This window comes from Myotis nattereri (assembly GCF_964212035.1).
Source record: "Myotis nattereri genome assembly, chromosome: 1".
NCBI lineage: Eukaryota > Metazoa > Chordata > Mammalia > Chiroptera > Vespertilionidae > Myotis > Myotis nattereri.
This window is the reverse complement of record NC_138075.1, coordinates 67,455,811-67,479,473: the sequence shown is the minus strand read 5'-3', so window position 1 is coordinate 67,479,473 and position 23,663 is coordinate 67,455,811. Positions and strand designations below refer to the sequence as shown.

General features: G+C 58.0%; 1 protein-coding gene across 1 annotated transcript; it reads left to right on the top strand.

The window, feature by feature from the left end:
* Positions 1-10,912: 10,912 nt before the first annotated feature.
* DLL4 (delta like canonical Notch ligand 4) lies at positions 10,913-20,985 on the top strand. The gene is made up of 11 exons (XM_081087990.1): positions 10,913-11,306; positions 11,416-11,685; positions 12,184-12,241; positions 13,271-13,537; positions 13,964-14,024; positions 14,106-14,236; positions 15,969-16,138; positions 16,291-16,510; positions 17,652-18,354; positions 18,838-18,946; positions 19,488-20,985. Exons 1-11 carry the CDS (start codon positions 11,241-11,243, stop codon positions 19,491-19,493), a joined length of 2,061 nt encoding a protein of 686 aa, XP_080944116.1. The 5' UTR covers positions 10,913-11,240; the 3' UTR covers positions 19,494-20,985.
* Positions 20,986-23,663: the final 2,678 nt, after the last annotated feature.

The window sequence follows — 23,663 nt, the reverse complement described above, 5'->3', positions numbered from 1 at the left end:
CAGGCAGGAGGGAAACGCCATGACGTCCTGTTCAGCCCCCGACCCCCACCCTGGAAAATAAACACTTGTTGTCCAAGAGGCCAGCGCCACTTCCTAAGGGGCAGGCGGACCGGGCTAGAGGCCCAGAAACAGGGTTGAGCCCAGCTTTGAACAAAGGCCTTTGCCCAAGTTGGATGCAGAAAGGCCTGCAGGTCAGACACCCCCTAACTCAGCCCCTCTATGGCACACCCTCCAACAGGGCTGGCAGGATGCACCCATCCTTCTGCACCTTAGGGCTCATCACTTGGAGGAGCTGAGCATAGCTGGGTATGCCAGGGAGCCCCCTTCCAACGCTTGACACAGGCTGCAGATGGGCTGGCAGGCAGGTGGGGGGGGGCACCCATCTGCTTCCCGAGTCTCCCTCAGATTTGAGGCACAGCCTCAGCCCTAGACCTGTCCCAAGTGCCCCTCAGGCTGCCCCAGACTGTGGGTCCCCTGGGACCCAGGAGGCCTGGCCTGCAGCGCCCTCCCCCACAGACGGGGTGACGACATTGTTGTTCTTCTACAGGGCCTTCCGCCTAGAGTTCCGGCTCCGCTAAATGGTGGGAATGAGGGTCCCAGGGACAAAGCCAGCCTGGTTCCCGCAGCCACCTCAGAATGGACGGAATCCCCATTGTGTGCGGGGCGTCTTGTGCCCGCCCTCCCCTTGCCCTAGCCGGACATGCCAACAAACAGCTCATTGAGCTCGGGGGAGGGGCCGGGAGACAACAATGTCCCCCAGAGGACCGGAGCAGTGAGCTCAGCTGGGGGTGGGGGTGCCATGGAGGCCGGAGGGCGATGATCTCAGCGTGGGGAGGGTTGGCCCTTTTGACAGGCTGACCAGAGCCTGGCTTCCCCATGAGGCTGAGAAGGGCTGGCCTCACCCTGGCTGCCCCACCCCCCAGGGCTGAGCTGGGAACAGACTGGCACTTCTCATGCTTAAATTGCCCCAGCCCAGGGCGCCAAGCAGGCGCAGCAGGGGGGGCGGGGGGCAGGACCCAGCAGAGCCACCTAGACCTAAGAGGCTGGTGGACCCTCCCTCTGGCAGTGCCATTCTAGAAGCCCCTCAGTGAGGCCCAGCCCAAACAGAGCCCTCCCATACCACCAGCCCACACGGACCAAGCAGGACTTTCAGATCAACAAGAGGATGCACTTTCTATAACCAGAACCATCTCAAGAACAGGGATTAACCTGGGGCGTAGAGGGTCCTGTCCTTGGAGGTATTCAAGCCCTGGACTATAGAATATGAGGTTTTCTAAGTGCCCGTGAGAGCTCACCTCACCCTGAGCCTCTAGATATAGGGCCCCCAGCTCATTCCTTACAGATACCTCTGAACTCCCTCCATGGGTTATGGGTCTGCAGTTGGATGAACCCAAGCCTGAGCCAACCCTTTATCCTCTTCTGCCAAGTCTGGGCTGCCAGGCAGGGCCTTGGGCCTCAGAAAAAAGGGAGGAAGGGGGAGGGCTGGCTGGGAGAGTGGCATGGCCAAAGCGGGCCCCATCTCAGTATAGGAGCCGGGGAGGCCCTGAAGCGGGTCATTTTTGCAGGACTCTATCTGGAAAGCAGGGTAAGCGGGGAGAACAGCTGCTGGCAAGGACAAATGAGCCTGTCCAGCAGGTCATCATTCTCAGGTGCCCAGCCATCCCAGGGACAGGACCCAGGCACCGGTGCACACCTGGCCACCAGCCACAGATGCCCCTGGCTGCCCCTGGCTTTCCTTCTGCACCTCCAGGCTCCAGACCACCCTGTACACCACAACCAGCGGGTGATTAATACCGTCCTCTGCTCAAAACCCAACTGGTTCCCTCAAGCCTATCAGTCAAATCTGAATTCATCTGTCTAGTGCATCTCCATACCCTATCTAACCTCATGTCCAACTCCCTGCACATATGAAGTCTACTCCAGCGGTACCTTCTTCATTTCCACCCTGATCCTTTTTCTCTCCCCATTCCCCCCCCTGCCAGGAATCCTCTCTTTTCTCTTTATCTAAGTTCTGCTCTATTTTCCAGGCCCAGGACAACCCTCCTCCCCCACAGAGTCTCCTTTGACCCTTGGGCCCCAGTCCCTGTCTGAACGCTCGTTCTGTAAGTTGTTACACTCCTTTTATGAACCTTGATTTCATCTGCACATCCCATAAGCATCAGGAGTTGAATTCAATGTTCCCTTTGGCCTCACTGACCTTAGCCCAGTACTGGACACATAATAGGCCTCATCCACAACCGGCTGACCAATGAACCCAAAGTCTGCGTATGCATGTGGGCACACACACAGGCCTCAGGGAAACTGACCAGGTTGCACAGTGCTGTGCCCCAGGTGAAACATCTTTTGCCTGCACTCTCTTCTTGATTTCAGAGAGGAAGGGAGAGGGGGAGAGAGAGAGAGAGAAACATCAAGGATGAGAGAGAATCACTGGTTGGCCACCTCCTGCATGCCGCCCACCATGGATCAAACCCACAACCGGGGCATGTGCCCTTGACCGGAATCGAACCCAGGACCCTTCAGTCCACAGGCCGACGCTCTATCCACTGAGCCAAACCAATTAGCCAGGTCTGCATTCTCCTCTTTTGATGGCAACTTAATGGGCTTGTCCCAGCTCTCCCCAGCTTCCTCCTTAGTTGGAGCAAGGCTGTGGCAATGGGGTAGGGAATTAAGCCACAAAGGAGAGAAGGGGAAGCAAGAGAAAAGGGAGTTGGCCACAGGGCAACACAGGGATCTTAATGGCAGAATAGCTCCAACAAAAGGCGTGTTCATGATGCCCAAGCCAGAGTCATGAGTCTAGGGTGAGTGGGTACAAAAGAGTGTTGAAACCTGTCTGTTTCTAAACGTATAGAACTAGCTGAGGCTGCCTCCCTGGTGTTGGAGACCCTGAGTACCCACAGTTGCTCTGGAAATTCATTCTGGGCTGGACAGCTCCATAGGGCTTGTTTTTCTGAGAGTGGCAGCCAGAGGGCTCGGGCAGGAGAGGCAAAGTGGCATTAGCTCACAGTGGCCTAAGGTTGTCTAAAAATCTCCCTGGGGCTGAGAGGAGGCCTAAGTCCTGGTGCCTCCAGGGTCTCTTTGGATTTCTTCTCTGGGGACTAGAGTCTTCTAGACTCTAGACACAAGGAGAAATTTCTAGGCTGGAGGTGCTTTGCTAATCATAGCAAAGCAAGTTACTCATTAGTAATCATCAACATGAAATCCTCAACTCCAGGGGAGAGTTCAACCTGGATTACCAACGGGGATATAAAGTTTAGACGCTGTCACAGGAAGTTCTCCCATATGTCTAACCTAAATCCTTCCTGCCACAATTGAAGCCTGTTTCCTCTCATTCTGACTTCGGTGGGAGAAGGAGACAGCCAGTCACCATCCTCTGCTTAAGACCCATTACCTACTTGACCAAGGCAGTCAGATTCCTCCTCAGCCTTCTCCAGGGAACAGTGACCTGCCTGTTCAGGCAGCTGTTCACAGATTTGGCACCTGTCCCTGGTTTCTTTCTCTGCGTCTGAGAGTATTTGAAACACAGCACTTCCTGGTTCAGGCCTGACCCTTCCTTCCATGGCCCGAGTAACCCCCACTTCCAGATTCCTACAGCTGCAAAGACGGAGCAGTGTGACCACATCCCCTATCACTTCTTTCTTCAAGTCCTGGGAGGCACCTGGGATCAGAGATCAGAGATTGTGTGAAGAAAGGAGGAGAGGTCAGAGTTTCTTCCAGATGAGTTGTTGCTCAGCAGAGGAAGATGAAGGGCACACAGGACCCAGGGACATCAAGGAGTCAGGGAAATGCTGGGCCTGGATGCTAATGGAAACCCAGAAAAGGGGAATGAGGGCTGAGGGGGAGAGGGTGCTGGGAGAGATTCCCATCTGTCAGAATTGACAGAAAAGAGAGGTATCGGGGACAGGTGAGCTGTACACTGGGGAGAGGGCATGAAGAGAGGACAGTGAGGCCCTAACCAGTTTGGCTTAGTGGATAGAGCATCCGCCTGCGGACTGAAGGGTCCCAGGTTCGATTCCAGTCAAGGGCATGTACCTTGGTTGCGGGCACATCCCCAGTGGGGAGTGTGCAGGAGGCAGCTGATTGATGTTTCTCTCTCATCAATGTTTCTAACTATCCCTCTCCCTTCCTCTCTGTAAAAAATCAATAAAATATATTAAAAAAAATAAGAATGTATGTTTAAAAAAAAAAAAAAGAGAGAGAGGACAGTGAGGCTAGCACCGCCAGGGCAGAGGATGAATGGGTGAGGAAACTTCTACAGGGGAAGAAAAATCTCTGGGTAGGGAAGCTGATCCAAGATCTAGGACCAAGGCTGCTAGAACCTTTGCTTTCAACTCAGGCTCTGCCATACCCACCCTGTCCTCCAGCTCAGGTTGGCAGAAGGTTCTCCTTTGGCCCCATCCCTCTCAGAAATGCCTCTACCCTGTGCCCTCGGTTCTCTGGGCCTGTAAGCCCTCCTCAGAGCCCTCTTCTGTGTGCCCCGAGGGATCTGGGCAGGAGGGAAGGGCAGGCTAGAGCAAGGCCTGAGCTGAGGGTCTCCATGCAGAGGCCTCCCTGAACCTTCCCTCCCTTCCCCTAAGCCAGTGGTTCTCAACCTTCTGGCCCTTTAAATACAGTTCCTCATGTTGTGACCCAACCATAAAATTATTTTCGTTGCTACTTCATAACTGTAATGTTGCTACTGTTATGAATCGTCATGTAAATATCTGATGTGCAGGATGGTCTTAGGCGACCCCTCTGAAAGGGTCGTTCGACCCCCAAAGGGGTCGCGACCCACAGGTTGAGAACCGCTGCCCTAAGCCTCCCGCTCCTTGGCTAGGGTGGGGACAGGAAGGAGCTAGGGAAGGGGAAACCAGGGGCTCTGGGAAAGTTGCTGTGGAGTCTGCCCTAAACCCCGGACTCCTCTGTGGCTGGAAATACCCGCTGTATAGCTCTTGGCCCTGGCCTTCCAGGCATCCCCTGGGTTTGGCAAATGAATCGGGGGCAGCTGCCAGGTCACCACCAATGAGGCCCCTTGCCCCCAGCCAGCAGGTCTCCGCCCTGCCCCTCCTCTCTCTCCTTTCCTCCTGGGAGGGCTTCCTTCCTACACGTTAACAGGGGGCTCTCAGTTCAGGGGTCCCCAGCCTCTCCTCTCTTGAGCCCATTGTCTCTGCCGGCCAAAGCTGCTCTCATTGAGAAGAGAGGGCCCTGTCCACATCAGTCGCCACTTGCCCTGGAGTTTGGAGAAGACAAAGGAATTAGAGTGTGGAGTTAGCCGAGGTCCTCAGGCTCCTGGAAACCTGGGGGAGAGAGGTGGGAGGCATTCCTGGTCTCAGAAGGAGCCGGAGGAGGCACTCTGACTCATGCGTAATGGTCTCACCCACTCAGACATCCTTTCTTTCTTTCTTTTTTTAAAATATATTTTTATTGATTTCAGAGAGGAAGAGAAAAGGAGAGAGATAGAAACATCAATTGGCCGCCTCCTGTATGCCCCCTACTGGGGATTGAGCCTGCAACCCGGGCATGTGCCCCAACTGGGAATCCAATTGTCATAGGTCAATGCTCAACCACTGAACCACACAGGCTGGGCCTCAGATATCCTTTCCGTAGTACATTTGGGTCATGAGCCATGGACCAATGGACAGGCCAGCCCAGTCTGTGTGCCCTCTTGGTGACTTGGGGAGGGCAGAGCCTCCTGAGTGGCCAGCAACCTCAATGACCAGAGTAGTTCAGAAGTTGGCTTCTTCCTCCTATACACCTCTGCTCTGAAACACCACTGTGAAGGACAAGGAGTATCAGCTTGAGACCTACATTTGGCCCTGGCCAGAGTGCCATTTTTGGAAGGCCAAGGCCATGGGCAATTAGTTCTCCCAAACCTTATCTCTTCTCCAAACCCATTCTTTAAAAAAAGAAAAAAAAAAGAAAAATATATATATATTGATTTCAGAGAGGAAGGGAGAGAGGGAGAAACATCAGTGATGAGAGAGAATCACTAATTGGCTGCTGCCTGCACGCCCCCTACTGGAGATCAAGCCAGCAACCTGGGCATGTGCCCTCAACCGGAATCGAACCTGGGACCCTTAGTCCACAGGCTGACGCTCTATCCACTGAGCCAAGCCGACTAGGGCTCCAAGCCCGCTCTTAAAGCTCCAGTCTTTCCTCTCTAGCCAAGAGCCTTGTCACACCCTCTTCCCACAAGCTTCTCATATACTTGAGGTTTTCCGCATGGCTCATCTCCTTTCTGTGCCCCTGGCTTCTCTCCCTCCCTCTCTCACCGTTTGCTCCTCTTGCCTCATCCCTTATGACTATCTTCATCTCTTCTTTTTCTTTCCTTTGCTGTCAGGGACCTCCCCTCTACTCCAAGTCTGCCCCTGGCTGTCAGGATATCACCTGTGAAAAAGGAAATTAATGTGTGTTGTTTTTTTTTTTGGGGGGGGGTCCTGCAAATGCATAATCACCCTTCCAGGTCACTATCACTATGGTCCTATTGTACGGATGAGAAAACGGAGTTGTAGAAGTAGAGTTAAAATACAAGCCCAAAATAAATGACTTGGGGGGGGGGGGGGGGACAAGCCCAAGACCACATAGTTGGGAAGGGCCAAGGGCCAGGGCCATGCCATGCTTATGAACAGACTCATAGTAGGTTGGGAGAGGCCTACACTGGGCTCTGGCCAGAGTGTCATTGCACCTCAGCCCTCCCCATCTCCATCATGAAGATTCTTCTTCAGGACTCAGTGTTTCTCCCGTGTCCATGCCCCAGGTCCTAACCCTTCCTCTTCCTCACAGGGCTCGCGCATATCAGCTACTGCATTCCCCCCCCCTCCCCCCCAACACTGTGAAGCCCTTAACAAGTCCTCAAGGCCACCACCAAGTCATCATCTTCCTCTCTCCTCCAGCAGCTCAGGCCTGTCCTATGGGGAACCCACTCTGTGCCGCGGGAAAGACCCAGAGCAGGCAGTTCCTTGTAGCGACTCCAGAGAGAAGCAAACCAGGCCCCGCGGGGGGCCGCTGGCCGAGCGGGAATCCCAGCCCTAACCACTGGGGGCCCTCGAGGGGCGGGGCGAGGGCGGGAGGTGGTTCTGCGGCGGCATCTGTCCCCGGCTGGCGGGAAGCTGCTGCATTAAATTGTAAAATCGATTTATTGACCGGCAGGTGCGAGCAGCGGCAGATGGAGAGTAGCGCTGCCGGGGCGCATCTGCGGGGAGCGGCGGCATCGATCCCGGCCCCCTCCGAAACCCGTTGGTCTTGGTCTTTTCTCCTTGGCTTGCTCCCATTGGCAGGGCCAAGGTCCGCGGAACCGCGGCGCCTATGTGTCTAGGGTGGCTCGGCTCCGTACCCTAACCTCCTCCTGGCCCCAAGGCCCAGGCTGCACCCCCACGGCTGGCAGGCCCTGCCAGCCCCACTGCCCCAGTTGGCACGCGGCGGCCGGGCTGACGCGTGGCAGCGCCCTGCAGCAGATGAGGCACGCGCCGGCCTCATTTCAATGTGAATGGATCGAATGGAGCAGCCATGTGGCAGCAACAGTTTGCAAATCTCCCCGCCTTCTGTGCTGCTCCCCCGGCCGCCTCTCCCTGCACGTGGCCCCTACTCTGGGCGACCGCAGAGGCACTCCTCAGGGCTTAAGCGCCCCGCCCAACCAAGCCTGCTCTCCGCCCCCCGCCCCCTGCTCTCCTACCTGGTGCCTTTGGCCGGGGAGAACGCTGTCCCAGAGCTGGGGGAGAGGGTAGGGGAAATGGGGGGGGGCGAATAGGCTACCCAGTGGGGAGGGATCCCAGTCGTACCCCAGTAACCCGGGGTCAGCTTGAGGGCACGGCTGGAGGATAACCTTGGAGCCGCACGCCGGGGTGCGGGTTCTGCCTGCTGGGGGGCTTTGTGCAGCTGGCAAGCAGAGAGGGCTGCAGAAGCAGGAGGCGCCCCCGCCCCCAAGAGGAGGCTGTGGAGTCTTGCATGAAGCTGGGCCTCCACCGGGCTCCCGCTCGGTGCCGGTTAGGGTGGGGAACTGCAGCCCCAACCGGCGTCTGTCTACACATGGGCAGGGTCAGAAGACACCCACCTGGAGTCTTCTGTGATTTTCGGCCTCCCATCACCTCACAGCCTCCTGTTCCTGGGACCCCCAAGACTCACGTGTCGGGAGTGGGAGAAAAGCGGGGGGGGGGGGGAGCCCCAGCTGTGGAGTCTTCGAATTTCGGTTTCCTGCCGCAGTCCGACCCTCTCCTGCTCAGCAAAAATGGGCAAAGCTTGCCCGGCCAGTGTTGCTCAGTGGTTGAGCTTCGACCTACAAACCAGATCACAATTCCATTTTGGTTAGGGCATATGCCCGGGTTGCCCGCTCAATCCTCTGTAGGGGGCGTGCAGAAGGCAGCTGATCACTGATTCTCATCCGTGTTTCTATCTCTCTCCCCCTCTCCCTTCCTCTCTGAAATCAATAAAAATATATTTAATAAAAAAGTGGGCAAAGCTGGAGCTCAAGTGGGTACCAGAGCATGCGGCAGAGTCCCGGTGGGATAATTCATCTCAAATAGGCGCTTCACCCATGGCTTTCCTCCTCAGGTGAGAGGATGCCTAGGTTTCTGGGGTCCCTTGCATTTCCTGCCTCGGAGGAAAATGGTGACACTTTTGTTGGGTCTCTGACTGTGTCCAACGTGCTTTCGGACATCTTAGTCCGATGTGCATGATAGAGAGTGTTCCAGGTCTACACTACTAAGCAAATACCTCCTGTGGGACCTGATGTCTCCCCTGACGGTCAGGCACATGCCAGCGCCAGAAAGGAACAGAGCCTTGCCCTGACTGGTTGGCTCAGTGGATAGAGAGTTGGCCTGCGGACTGAAGGGTTCCAGGTTCGATTCCAGTCAAGGGCATGTACCTTGGTTGTAGGCACATCCCCAGTGGGGGACGTGCAGGAGGCAGCTGATTGATGTTTCTCTCTCTTCAGTGTTTCTGACTCTCTATCCCTTTCCTTTCCTCTCTGTAAAAAATCAATAAAATATTTAAAAAAATTAAAAAAAAAGAAAAGAACAGAGCCTTTATGAATGCCCAGGCCAGGCTTTGGGGGTAAGTGGACAAGAAGTAGGCAGGGCTGGAGGTCAGCTCCGAGGAGTGAAGGACACTCTTTGGCACCCTAGGCAGCTCTAGGGACCCACAGAGTATGGCCGAGAGAGGGTGGAAAGCCCACTTACCAGGCTGGCAGGGAGGCATGCCCCGGGCTCCCCCGCCCTGGGGCCTGGGGACGCCGCCTGCCCATAACCTACATTAACTCTGGAGCGCAGCCTGGGCCCATCTGCCGGCCCCCGCCCCACCTCGGTTCCCCACGCCAAACCCCTCGCGCCAGATGGTGGCTGGGAGGGGTGACCGTGCGTGGGGGACCCCGGAGCCCGTCTCTTCACCTCGCCCCTCCCCCAACCCACGCTCTCAACTTCTTGTTTCTCTCCTCCCCCCCCCATCCTTCACCACCACCCCAAGTCAAAAAAATCAGACCATGCTCGGCAAAGGCAGCTGTTGGGCTCCATTCCGAGCCCCCTCAGCCTCTCCGGGGCCCGCGCCGCGTCCCTGCTCCCCCCGCCGCGATCTTATCGCCCGACGACAGCCATCGCTGTTCTGGCGGGCTGACAGCTGAAGCCACTGCCCCCCCCCCTCCGCTGCCCTCAGCGTCGGGGGTGGGGGGTGGGGGGGGAAGATAGAGAGAGAGAGAGAGAGAGAGCGCTCTTCGGCACCCCCCCGCCCCAGACTGGGAGAAGCCGGCCTTCCCCGATCTAAGGCCTCCGGGGATCACGCAAGGTTCCGGGAAAGCAGCTGCACTGCCGCCGCTCGGAGAAGTGGGGCCGCCGGGGAAGCCGCAAAGGAGTGACGGGTGGCCTCCTGAAACTAAAACGAGCCCGAGCGTCTCCAGTTCACTCTCCATCTCACCCTAGGAGCAAAGGACCGGGTCTGCCCGGCCTCGGCCCTTAACCTGGACTGGAATCAACTCTGGAGCCAGGAGAGTTCCTCTCTGCACCAACGGAGCGTCAGGACGCGGGAGGGGCTTGCTGGGTTCGGGGGGAGAGGGTGGGCGCTGGCGCAGAAGCTGACCCCAGGTGAGGGGAGGCACTGGAGGTGTGGCCAGACCCTCATTACCATACAGCTGATGCCCGCCCCGCTTCTACCTCGGGGACCACGCCCCCTCCCCCAGCTCGGAGACCACGCGTCTTCGGGCTGGCACGCGCCGAGCCCGACGGGGGAGGAGGGGAACAGAAGGGAACAGGCACGCGCTGGACACGCCCCCCCCCCCCCCCCCCGCCCGCCACAAGGGAGGGAGACACCCACCAGGTGGAGGGAGAGAGCTCAGAGCCTTTTGACGTTTGGCCCGATTCCAGGCGGTGAGCGGCCACAGAGAGGGTCAATGCTCCCGCTGGCTTCCTCGCTGCGCCCGGGAGGCGTGGTGGGTGGGCGCTCCCGGGTTGAGACCCGATCAGGCGAGGGCTCCAGAAGCTCCATGAAGAAGCAGGAAATAGGAGTCCCTTAGCTCTGGTTTCGCTTTCCGGACATAAGTTCTTTTTACCTGCAGCAGGTGACCAGCGCTGGCCGCGGGCGCAGTGCACCCGGGGACTCCCCCGCGTCTCCGCCCCCACTCCCGTTCCGGAATCACTCGCTCACCTCCCGTCCCATTCACCCCGGCCCTCCTCCTACTCTCCCACCGCCCGGGTCTCCGCGCTTAACTCCGTGATTGCGGAGAACTGGTCTCTCGGCACGCGCGGAGCTGGGGGACCCAGGGGCTAAGAACAGCGCGGATGGGCGGGGACCTGTGCCTGACTGGCTGGCGAGGAGGGGGAATGGCGGGGGCGGGGGCCCCCTCCCGGCGGCGCTGAAGCTGTAGCAGTTAGAGGCCGGGAGGGGAGGGGAGAGTGACAGGCAAAGAGGAGAGGAGCCAATGTATATAAGGAAGGCTCCGGAGCGCGCAGGTTTCAGTAGCGGCGCTGAGCGCAGGCTGGGATCTCCAGGCCGAGAGCTGCAGCTCCAGCCGCCTCAGTGCAGAGTACGCGGGCACTAGCCGGCTTGCAGCCCCAGGATTAGCCAGAGGACACATCCTCAACGCGGCCGCCGCCCAGCCGTCCTCACCTGGATAACCTACCGCGGCAATTTGAGCGGACCTAGCGGGGAGCCGAGGCAGGAGGAAGACTCCGAGCGGAGCCTGGCTTTTCAGAGACTCCTCCGCGGGTGGACGCACGGGGAGGCGGCGTCCCGAACCAAGCCAGCTTCAGGGCGGGCGGGTGGAAAGAGCGACGCCCCAGGGAATGGCAGCCGCCTCCAGTAGCGCGTCTGGTTGGGCGCTACTGTTGCTGGTGGCACTTTGTCAGCAGGTAACGTCCCGCGCCCCCTTCGCCCCCTCCCACCGCGCTCTGGGCCAGAGCCCGGGCGTCCACCGAGCTGACGGCTCCCCTCCCTCCTTCCCTGGTCCCTGTGCAATAGCGCGCGGCCGGCTCCGGCGTCTTCCAGCTGCAGCTGCAGGAGTTTGCCAACGAGAAAGGCGTACTGGCCAGCGGGCTGCCCTGCGACCCCGGCTGCCGGACCTTCTTCCGCGTCTGCCTGAAGCATTTCCAGGCGGTCGTCTCGCCGGGGCCGTGCACCTTCGGCAGCGTCTCCACACCTGTGTTGGGCACCAACTCCTTCGTGGTCCGGGACGACAGTAGCGGCGGAGGACGCAACCCTCTCCAGTTGCCTTTCAATTTCACCTGGCCGGTGAGCATAGCCTGGGCGCACTGGGAGGTCACGAAAACCAAGAGGTGGGGGGGTGGTCCCTGAGACCAAAGCCTTCTCCCCAGATTTCCTTGCTCCCCTACGAAACACAACAAGGGGCGGTCTCTGCTGATCCTTTCTTTCGACTCTCTCCTGGGACCTCATCCGCTGAAAGGCTCTCCCCAGTCTCCCTTTCCCAGTTCCACACCCTCTCTTCTCCCAGTACTTGGGGTATGATTTTTATCATCCTCGTGCGCCCCCCGCCTCCGAAAGGCTCTCGGGTACATTCCCCCATCCTTCATTCCTCCTCCTCCCCGGGGTTCTCCTCTCGCCTTTCGTGCTCGCGCGCGGTGCTGTGCGCAGACCCGTTAGGTTGACCCGGGCGCAGTAACTGTATCCTGCAATTAAATTAATTAAACCGGCTGCCACAAGGCACCCCGCCACCCCCGTGCTCATCTCGCTATCTCTCTGTCTCCCCCTCCCCCTCCGTCCGCTTCCCAGGGCACCTTCTCACTCATCATCGAAGCCTGGCACGCGCCTGGAGAAGACCTGGGGCCAGGTGAGTAGCTTGCTCCGCTGCCACAGGGGGGCGACACGGCGCAGCGCCGAAAGAGTTAACCTGTAATAATAGGCGGGGGAAGTGCGGGGTGAGGGGGTGGGGGGCCGGACGCTGAGCTCGGCCGGGAGCTGCGCCCCGCGCTGGACGCTCGGATTCCGCCCGCTGCCTGGACTCGGAGCACAATTGCGTTTCCTGCGGGTTATTTTTGGCGTGGGAACGCGGGGAGCGCGGCGGTGAGAAAGGCCGAAGCTGCCAGCGCCGCTGACGGGCCCCTTCCTGTATTTTACACCTTTCGCGAATTCCGCTCCTTTGGAAAGGGAATAATGGCTTTGGGATGTTGTTCTGACACAGAGGAAAAGGATATTTCAGCAGCACAACAATTCTCACTTTGAAAAGGAAAAAGAAAAGCATTACCCATCTCTCAGGGCAGAACCCCAGAATGGGCACCTGAGGACCCCTTGCTCCCAGGGTCCTCTCTACACAGAGAGCTTTTCTTTTTCTTTCTTTCTGTATTTTTTTTTCTTTTCCATTTTGACCTCTTTTCCTCTTTCCCCTGCCTATCTGCTTCCAGAGCACTAGGATATCTTAACATCCTTCTATTGTCCCCCTTTTGTTTTTTTAAAATATTTTTATTGATTTCAGGGAGGAAGGGAGAGGGAGAGAGAGAGAGAAACATCAATGATGAGAGAGAATCATTGATGGGCTGCCTCCTGCACGCCCCTTACTGGGGATCAAGCCCGCAACCCGGGCCTGTGCCCTTGACTGGAATTGAACCCGGGACCCTTCAGTCTGCAGGCTGATGCTGTATCCACTGAGCAAAACTGGCCAGGGCCATTGTCCCCCTTTTGAATAGTGTCAGGCCCCTGCACATGCACACACACGGGGACGCTAAGAAGTGGGACCTTTGGGTGCCTTTGGACTGTGCTTGCTGGCGGAGGGGGGTCATCTGGACAACTGGTTTGATCCAGCAGTTGCTGGCACCCCTGGGTACAGGCTGCCCTTCCTTGACCTGGCCCTCTGCCCCTTCAGAGGCCATGCCACCAAACGCGCTCATCAGCAAGATCACCATCCAGGGCTCCCTAGCTGTGGGCCAGAACTGGTTATTGGATGAGCAGACCGACCCTCTCCCAACAAGGCTGCGCTACTCTTACCGGGTCATCTGCAGTGACAACTACTATGGGGACAGCTGCTCACGCCTGTGCAAGAAGCGCAATGACCACTTCGGCCACTACGTGTGCCAGCCAGATGGCAGCCTGGCCTGTCTGCCGGGCTGGACTGGGGAGTACTGCGAACAGCGTAAGCAGCCAAGCTCTCTGCGTTTGCCTGGAGGGGGGTCCCCTGAGCAACAACCCCCCCCCCCCATGGTGTCTTCTCCTCACAGCCTGCCTATCTCACAGAGCAGGTCTGGGCTGCCCACTGGCTGGGCCTCAGGAACAGCTGGGAATGCTTAGGGCAGGTTTGGGCTCAGAACTTTCTCTTCTGAGCGCTCCTCCCCATTGTGCCAAGCCTAGAAGGATCCCATGATTGCATTCCACCCAGCCTGGATTCTCCTTCCCTGTGCCACCGGTTGGTTCCTTTTAAGACACCCATGGCTCCTCGGAGAGGCCAGGAGTGGGAAGTGAGCCCAGGAGAGCTGGGGGCACCCCCAAGGCCAGGAGAGGGAGAGTGGGCTTCAGGGGCGTTGGCACCCCACCCTCACCCAGCGCTGTTTTCTTTTTTCAGCTGTCTGCCTTTCTGGCTGTCATGAACAGAACGGCTACTGCAGCAAGCCGGCAGAATGCATGTGAGTAGGGGACAGGAAGTGGGAAGGGGACATCCCCGGGCCAGGCCCTCAGCTCACCTCAGCCTCCCTTTTGTTTCGCAGCTGCCGCCCAGGCTGGCAGGGCCGGCTGTGCAACGAATGCATCCCCCACAATGGCTGTCGCCATGGCACTTGCACTACCCCCTGGCAATGTACCTGTGACGAGGGTTGGGGTGGCCTGTTCTGTGACCAAGGTGAGTGAGGGCAAAGAGAGGATGCAGAGGGGGTGGGAGAGATGGGCAAGGGGTGGGAACCAGAGTTATCACCTGGACCCTTCTTATGTGGTGACCGCTGAGCTGGCTTTCCCCTTATCCTTCAAGGAGTGTGGGGCTTTCAAGGATCTTTACAACTGGCCTAGAATAAGATGGGGGTGCTTCTTCCGCTGCTGCTGAGGAGGCAGGGTGGCTGGAGAAGCCAGGAGGGTGACAAATTGATAGCGTGGAGGTTGCACTCATAAATTCTAGGAAGGCCGTGCCCTGATGGGTGTGGCTCAGTTGGTTGAGCATGGTCCCAAGCACTGAGAGGTCGCAGTCAGGGCACATGTGCGGGTTGTGGACTCGATCCCCAGTAGGGGGCGCTCAGGAGGCAGGCCATCCATGTTCCTCTTTCATAGATGTTTCTCTCTCTCTCTCTCTCCCTCTCCTTTCCTCTCTCTCTAAAATCAATAAAAACATTTTTAAAAAAATTCTAGTAAGGCCAGATAGAGAGAGGGATGCTGGGCTTAGTTCCTCTTTCTATCGCAGTTACCTATTAACCCCCTAAGTGTTTGCTTACCTGCCGGGGCTGTTTGAGCAGTTCTCCCCTAAGCAGCTGTCTGGTGAGGTGTGCCCACCAGCTGCCTGGAGGCTGTGTGAGCTGGGCCTCTGGGTGGAGTGACATCTAACTGACTTTTCAGTGTGGGCAGAAACAGTCGCCCTTGTTCATCCTCAGTTGCACTTGCCAGGCAGCTGCCTGAGCCCACACTGTCTCTTCCTGGTGTTTGGCGGGTCTGGTCACTCTTCTGGCTGTACTGGGGTCTGCCAGCTCCAACTATGGAGGAGGGATCCTTTATCTCTTTCATCCTGGGAGCCAGCTGCAGCATGTGCCTCCCATTTTCAGGGGCAAATGGGGTGGCTGCTGCCATGGAAACACCAGCACAAGTCTGGGTAGGGTGGGCAGAGGGCTTGCCAGGATAGAAAGAACTTGCCTAGGCCCTGACTAGCTGGCATCAAGGGCTTGGAATTCAGCCCCTGTATTCTTTGTGGGTGTGTTGCTCTCTACCCCTCCCCCCCCCAAACACACACACACACACACACACACACACACACGCCTGCTCATTCTCTTTCCTCTGCCCACATTTGCTCACAGGTGACACAGTCATGTATTCATCACATGCAAATACAGCCCTCACAGTCCCAATATTTGTTTTGTCTGGTTCTCCCTCCCTGTCCTTCCCAAATAAGAAAACAAACACTTACATTTCAAAATACCCTCATAATGAATTCCCCTTAGAAAATGCCCGGTCACTACCTATGGCGGCTCTCGCCACCCCTCTCTACCATTTCCACCTGTTAGATGTTACCCCTCCTTCCAGGCTCATCTCCGTTTCCCCTCCTCCATGAAGCCTTCTCTGACTTCCTCCTAAACACGTGGCCATGCCGTCCACTCCTCTTCCTTCCCTACAGTCTGCCCTGCTTGCCGGTGTTTGTGAGCTTGCCTAGCAGGCAGTTGTCACCTGTGTTTTTCAACTTTGGTTGGTTGCACTGGCCAAGTCTGCATCCAGGTGCTTCAATACAGGATTCATGGCGGGAGGAGGAAGGGTGTTTGGGCCTGAAGACTGAGTTGAAACCTCTGGGCCAGGCGTAGGCAGTGAACTTACACTACAAGAAGCCCGGAGGTGGGGATGCTTCCCTGGCTCTGCTCAGCTGTTGGTTCCGGTCTCTACAGATCTCAACTATTGCACCCATCACTCCCCGTGCAAGAACGGGGCCACGTGCTCTAACAGTGGGCAGCGGAGCTACACCTGCACCTGTCGTCCAGGCTACACTGGTGTGGACTGTGAGCTGAAGCTCAGCGAGTGTGACGGCAACCCCTGTCGCAATGGAGGCAGCTGTAAGGTGAGGCCCAGGCAGAGGTCTGGCCGGGTGGTTCCCAAGCGTTCTCACTCCAGGTGGCCATAGGCAGGCATTGTGGGCGTGCGGGAGCTAACCCCCAGTCACACATTCCTGCCCCGGAGTCTGACTTTGGCCCTTTTCTGGTGTCTCTCCAGGACCAGGAGGATGGCTACCACTGCGTATGTCCCCCGGGCTACTATGGCTTGCACTGTGAGCACAGCACCTTGAGCTGTGCGAACTCCCCTTGCTTCAATGGGGGCTCCTGCCGGGAGCGCAACCAGGGGACCAGCTATGCCTGTGAATGCCCTCCCAACTTCACTGGCTCCAACTGCGAGAAGAAAGTGGACAGGTGTACCAGCAACCCGTGTGCCAATGGTGCGTCTTGTTGTCTTGCTAACTCGGTATACCAGCCTTGGGGACAACAGAGCCTTCTGGCGAGGGAGAGTCAGGAGAGGAGAGAGGCCTTGTCTGTCACTCCAGGCAGGCTGACACGGGTCCCCTTTTGCTCTGAGCTTGCTTGATCAGCTGGGTAGCTTTGGAAGAGGAGCAGGTTAGCAGTGGGTGACCTTAGGAGAAGGAGTAGTGTATATCCTGAGTGGCTCCTATTCCTGTTCCCATCAGAGCCCTGTCCCTGCTGGGGTGGCCTCTAACCCTTCTCAGGCAGTCCTGGGCTAGAGAAAGGGACGTTGGAGGCTTCCTGTCCCTCCTCACCAGGGAGGGTGGTGAGGTTGGGCACCTGCTCCTGAACACCTCACCTTGAGGCGTGGCCACATGAGCCTGGTGTGGCACAAAGCACCTAGAAGGTTCAGCATCTTTTGGGATGCAAAGCATGCTGGGTATCTTTGCCTCCTTGGCTCCCTGGTGACTTTCCTGAGGCAGGCGGACTCACTGTGCCTGGGAGAAGCCCCAGGAGCTGGAAAGGAGTTGGAAGGCTGAGATGGCGTCTGCTATCTGGCTGATCACTCAGTTAATTCCCTGGAGCCACAGTTTCTTCGTCACCGAATGGGAAATATAATACCTGTCCTCTGTCTTTCACGTGGTTGTGAAGATTAGATGGAACCATGATAATTACATTTCTTTGAACATTTACTATATACCAGGCATGTGCTCCTGCCCTCATGCATCATTCCATCTAACCCTCTGAGATCTCCTGTGGCGGGGATAGCATTAGACTCCAATTTAACAAATAAGGAAACGGAGGCTTAGAATAAGGTAAAGCAACAGGTGCCAGATCCACAGCTAGAGACAGCTAAGATTCAAACCCAAGCTCATCTGTCTGATTCTACCATAAAGCTCTGTGAGATGCTAGTAATTTTTAGACTTGAGCCCATGAAGGCGTAGCAGCCAGGGTCACCTCAACTCCAGGTCTCCAGACTCTTTGTGCAATGCTCCTCAGCGTGGGCGCTGCGACACGGGGGCAGAAGGACCCGAGCTCGCTCCTGGGATGGAGCACTCACCCTCTGCACCAGAGGGGCTCCCAGGCGATGGCTGACTTGTGCCCTGTGTGTACCTACAGGGGGCCAGTGTCTGAACCGAGATCCAAACCGCATATGCCGCTGCCGTCCCGGATTCACAGGCACCCACTGTGAGCTCCACATCAGCGACTGTGCCCGCAGCCCTTGTGCCCACGGCGGCACCTGCCATGACCTGAAGAGCGGGCTCGTGTGCACCTGCCCTGCCGGCTTCTCTGGCCGGCTCTGTGAGGTGCGGTCCGCCGGCGATGCCTGTGCCTCCGGACCCTGCTTCAACGGGGCCACCTGCTACCCCGGCCGCTCCCCCGACAGCTTCGTCTGCAACTGCCCCTACGGCTTTGTGGGCAGCCGCTGCGAGTTCCCTGTGAGCATGCCACCCAGCTTCCCCTGGGTGGCTGTCTCCCTGGGCGTGGGGCTGGTGGTGGTGCTGGTGTTGCTGGGCATGGTGGCAGTGGCTGTGCGGCAGCTGCGGCTTCGGCGGCCGGACGATGGCAGCAGGGAGGCCATGAACAACCTGTCAGACTTCCAAAAGGACAACCTGATCCCCGCCGCCCAGCTCAAGAACACAAACCAGAAGAAGGAGCTGGAAGTAGACTGTGGCCTGGACAAGTCCAACTGTGGCAAGCAGCAGAACCGCACATTGGACTATAATCTGGCCCCCGGGCCCCTGGGGCGGGGGACGCTGCTGGGGAAGTATTCCCACAGTGACAAGAGCTTAGGGGAGAAGGCGCCCCTGCGGTTACACAGGTGAGCAGCACCTGGAGGCCCCTAGTGGTCCTGCCTGGGCTCCCTCAGGACAGGTCGGAGGCTGGCGCCCGGCCTTTGACTGCTTCTTAGCAAACGGGGTTTTGCTACTGATTTTCCAACAAAAGTCCTGCCAGGGGTCCTTGTCCCTCCCGCACATTCATTCATTCGTTCATTCACAATGTCAAGGGCCCACATTGTGTCTCTTGTGACTTCCAGCTTTCTCTGCCATGGCAGGCCTCTAGTGGCAATGCCGGCTTTGCCAGTCCTGAGACGCTCCGATAAGATTGGGGGTCCTGTGGCTCTCTCAGGGCCTGTTCCCACCTGTCCCCCAGGCTAATGTTGGGCATCCCCGGTCCTGTGTCTTCTCCCGGAGCCACTCATATGCCAGTGCCCTTTGGCGCTCCAGGGTCCAGGTTGGTGCCCCCACCCTCCCCCAGCCCTCTCCCCATACCTCCCTCAGCAACCTGTCTTGTGTTCCCTTAGTGAAAAGCCAGAGTGTCGGATATCAGCGATATGCTCCCCCAGGGACTCCATGTATCAGTCCGTGTGTTTGATATCAGAGGAGAGGAACGAATGTGTCATTGCCACAGAGGTGAGTGCTGGGCTCGCCGGCCCTCCCAGCGTGGCCCTGCCTGCCTTTTGGGGGGGTAGGAAAGTGGCCTGGTTACTCCTGACCTCAGGGGCCACTCCGGGGTGGGTCAGGACCCTTCCTTGGCAGGCCAGGTTCAGTGGCTCTTGGGTCCCTGCTAGTCCCGTTGAAACAGAGGGTGTGAAACAGGAGCCGTGCTGGTGAGCCCAGCCTGGTCTCTTCCTGCTGTGTTAGTGCTGGGCTGGGCAGCTGTGGCACCCGGCCAGCTCCCAGGCACTGCTTCCCAGCTGCTGGTGGGTGAGGGTGGTTGCCTTGTGCCCCTCCTGCCCCTTCTCCCTGGCCTCCTCCATTGGCCCACTTAAGAGCACAGGCTCCCAGGCAGGTGCTTGTGCTGGGACAGAAGGTCGGGGGAGGGGGGGCTGCCCTCCCTTCCCTTCACCCCATCTGCCCTATTGGCTTCTCCCAGGGAGGCCCAGGGCAGCCATGGACGGAGGGCGTTGTACGCCAGGGTAACCCACTCTCCCACTCTCCACGTGCTCCCCAGGTATAAGGAGAAGCCTCCCAGGACATTCCAGCTTGGCCCAGCAGCTGGACCTTCCTTCTGCATTGTTTACATTGCATCCTGGATGGGACATTTTTAATATGCAACGTGCTGCTCTCAGGAGGAAGACGGAATGGCATGAACTGGACAGACTGTGAACTTGCCAAGAGATGCAGTACCTTCCACACCTTTGGGTGTCTGTCTGGCATCAGATTGGCAGCCGCACAGCCAGGGGAACCGAGAAGAGGAGAGGTGCCACTGGGACCTGCCCTGCCAGCGGTGGCCTTCAGAGGGCTCCTTTGGAGTCTGGCCTGTTTTCCGGAGGGAGTGGCAGTGGTCCCGCAGGGCCCGGAGCTGCTGCGGCCTCCACTGGCATCTGTGTTTCCAAAAGTGCCTTTGGCCCAGGCTCCATGGTGACAGCTGGGTCCAAATCAGAGAGGAGAGAGGAGGCCAGTAAGGGCAGGGCCATCCGTGGGCCAGGAAACCACCAGGTGTGGCTGTTGGCAGGGGTTGCCCTGCGGGTGAGGTGAGCACCCAAAGTGGGAGGAGCACTTTTTGCCCACGTGCCTCCAATGGCTGCGTTTGGGCTGTCTTCATAACACCACCCAGCCGCTCCCTGGGCAGGCCCTCTGGGCAAGAATGTTGGTAAGCCTTACCTGGCTTCTACAGCCTCTGGTTTTGGGTGCCTCTGGGCTCCTGTGAGCAGACAGGTGAAGGGCCAGCCAGGGGTGCCGGGCCTAACTAGGGAGCTCAGGGCAGCGTTGTTGGAAATCCCAGGAGGGAGAAATTGGGTTGTCATCACCCAGGCCCTTTCCTCCCTCAGGCCCATTCCTATGGCCTTGAGTCTGAGCTCTCCCCATGCCCACTACTGCCCCTAGTGGATCTTCAGAAATCAATAATATGAGTTTTTATTTTGTTTGTTTTTTGTAGTTTATTTTGGAGTCTAGTATTTCGATAATTTAAGAATCAGAAGCACTGACATTTCTACATTTTATAACATTATTTTGTATATAATGTGTATTTATAATATGGAACAGATGTGTATAGGAGTTTATTACTTCTTGGGTCCTGTCTTTGTGGTGGCCGAGTGGGAATGCTGTCCCCGTCCTCTCTGACTCCCCTTCCCATACTGCTGCCAGCTGCTCCGCCAGAACCCCTGGGCCCTGTGCATCCACTGGGGCCCGGCCTGCTGTGCTCCAGGCTCTTGTCCCCTTCCAGTCCCTGGGAAGCCTGGCCTCACCCATCTAGTCCCAGCCTCGGCCAGCCTTCCCTGCCTGATGGTTGGAGGCTGTCTGCGGCTCTCCATCCTCCTTATGCTTCCAGCATTCCTTAGGAGATATGCCCTCTGACCTAATCTGTTTCCCTTTTCTCTCAAGTCTGAAAAAGCTCATGGGCTCCAAAGCCAGCCTGGGGGATATAGGAATTTGGGGAAAGATGACAATCCTGCCTGTTTTCCTCTCTTTGAAAGGATTCGGTTGTTGGAGAATGGAGTCTCTGAACCATGCTGACATCTGGTCCTTCTTCCTGCCAATGCAGGGTTTTAGATGGGCTGGCACCCTGCTCTTTTTCAGCCCCCGTAGGGCACTGGTCTTGGGGGAGGGGCGCTTTGCCTTGGCCTGTCCTCCTTGCAGCCGGACAAGAGAGCTGAGTCTGGGCACCTGGGAGGGGAGGAAGAGGAGCGGGCGGCCTTCCTGAGTCCAGGTTTCTGTGGCTGAGACACTGCTGAGGGAGTTGCCAGTTTCACCTTCATGCCTAGTTTCCTCTAAGGTGCAGAATGGTCCTAGGCTGCCACAGTCCTCTTTTTACAGCCACAGATATACCCCATGGAGAGCAAATGATGGGGGGAAAAAAAGCCATTGACAAAAAGCTGAGCAGATGCTCCCAGCCCTCAGCCTGTCCACAGGAAGGCGAAAGAGGCCCGCCAGATGCTTCCAATCGAGTCCCAGTCTATGCAGTGCTACTTGCCTCCCTTTTCCTCTTTCTCCTGCCACACACACGGCATGCCTGCCCCTAATCTGGGTGCCTACGCCAGAGACCTAGGCTCATCTCACTCCCCGCACGCACAGGCTCCACGCCTCACTCCTTGGTCCCTGTTCCCTTGTTGCACACACAGGGTATCAAACAGGAAAGCATTCAGGGAACCGTTCCCACAGCCTGAGCCGGCAGCAGGGGGAAGAACAACACGACCTCACTCTTCCTGCCCAAAATGAAACAGGAAAGCGGCTCCCGGACCCTGGGGGGGCGGGGGGAAACTGGGCTGGGACACGCAGGCCAGATGACGAGGCTCCCATGTGGGGGACAGGTAGGACACCCGCAAGCCTGCACGTCCACACCACCAGGCTATGCTGGACTGCACTGGCTGCCAGCACCTCAAAGAAAAACCCTGGAGAGGAGCTGGCTGGCTAGACCCACTCTCTGGCTCTGACACCCTAGGCAGAGAGCTGGGAGAGCCCACCACACCAGCTTTCTGGGGAAAGAGGTCTGGGCAGCTCCAACTTGTAGCTCAGGCCAGTCTCCACCTCTGTCGAGATGGCAGAAGGTGGGCCAGGCGCTTGGGGTGTGAACAGACCACGGTGGAACCCCTCCTCTCCCCAGGATTTCCAGGTCCCGTCCTGAGGGTCCAGCCCCTTCTCACAGTTAAGGCTCCAAACACCCTTCTGATGGAGTGTCCGGGTGCACGGGGGTGGTCCCAGGCTTGGCGGAAACAGGCCAGATGACAGCTCTAGACTCGCTGTGGAGTACACGCCACGGCTTAGCAAATGCCCGTGTTTAATCAGCACGGGTATTTCACAAGAGAATTCAGAGCGCGGCAGTTCCTGAACAGCCTGGAGGCAGCCCTGCCTGCAGGGTAAGTCTGACCCCACAGTGACCTCCAGCTCTGAGGACAGCTGCTTTTTCAGGGCCCAGTGGCTGGGAAACACCTGGATATCACTGCAGGGAGGTGAGTCAGGGAGAAGCTGTGAAGAAGAAAAGAATGAATGTCTTTATCCTGCTTGCTCAACTACGGTCCCCTCCGCTGCCACAGGGCCACGGTCAGACTGGTCAGGGGGGTACGAAAAGGTAGTGGCTCCTACCTCCCCCCGTCCCAGCTAAATTAAGCCCGCAGAGTAAACGCAGGTAGTATGGACACTGCACCCCTAACGGGGACCCACAGGGCGCTCCCCTCCTTGCAGCACTCCCAGGCTTTGCGTGGGTCCCCAGGATCCGCTGGCCCAGCCCCTCCTCGCCCCCCACGTGGTCGGCTGCATTCCGGGAAGGGGATGGAAGTGATTCACTCCGGGGACGATGACTGTCCCTTCCCGGGGAGAGGATGCGCCTGGGAGGTCCCATCGGCCTTCCCAGGGCGGCCGCGCCCTCCTTCGCGTCCAGGGCGCACGGTTCGACCCCGTGGCCTGGCCGCGTCCCCTTTGGCCCCGAGGCTCGATGGGCGGCGGAAGAAGGAGGTGCGGCGTGCCGGCCGGCCAGCCCTCCACCTGCTGTGGCCGCCGGCGCCCCGGAGGTCCGGGCCCCCCGCCCCCCTACGCTCTTTGTTACAGCTCCGCTTCCTGTTTGCGGCCGCCCGGCCGGGGCTCACTTCCCGGGCCGGGAAGCCGCCGAAGGCCGCAAGTTTCTCGCAGACGCCCCTGCCCTCTGGGCTCCGCCTCTCGCACCCCGAATCCCGCCCTCCCTCCGGCCGGGGAGCCCGCTCACCCCGCTGCTCCGCACTAGAGGGCGCTGCGTGGCTGCCGGGCGGGGTCAGCCCTTCGCGGTCCTGGGCGCATGGAACCAGCCAGGAGAGGGGCAGCTGGACACGAATTCAGTTTTCTTTTTCTTTCTTTTTTAAAATATATTCTTATTGTTTTCAAAGAGGAAATGAGAGAGAGAGAGAGAAGAGAGAGAGAGAGAGAGAGAGAGAGAGAGAGAGAGAGAGAGAGAGAAGAGAGAGAGAGAAACATCAGTGATGGGAGAGAATCATTGCGGCTTCTTCTGCATGCTGCCTACTGGGGATCGAACCCGCAACCGGGGCCTGTGCTTTCGACCGAAATTGAATTGGGACCCTTCAGTCCGCAGGCTGACGCTCTATCCACTGAGCCAAACCGGCCAGGGCACGAAGAAGTCCGTTTTCCCCTTATGGTGCAGAGTTCCCTCCAGGCCCTGGCACCCCCAGCAGAGGGAGTGACCTGGAGAGAGCGCAATGCG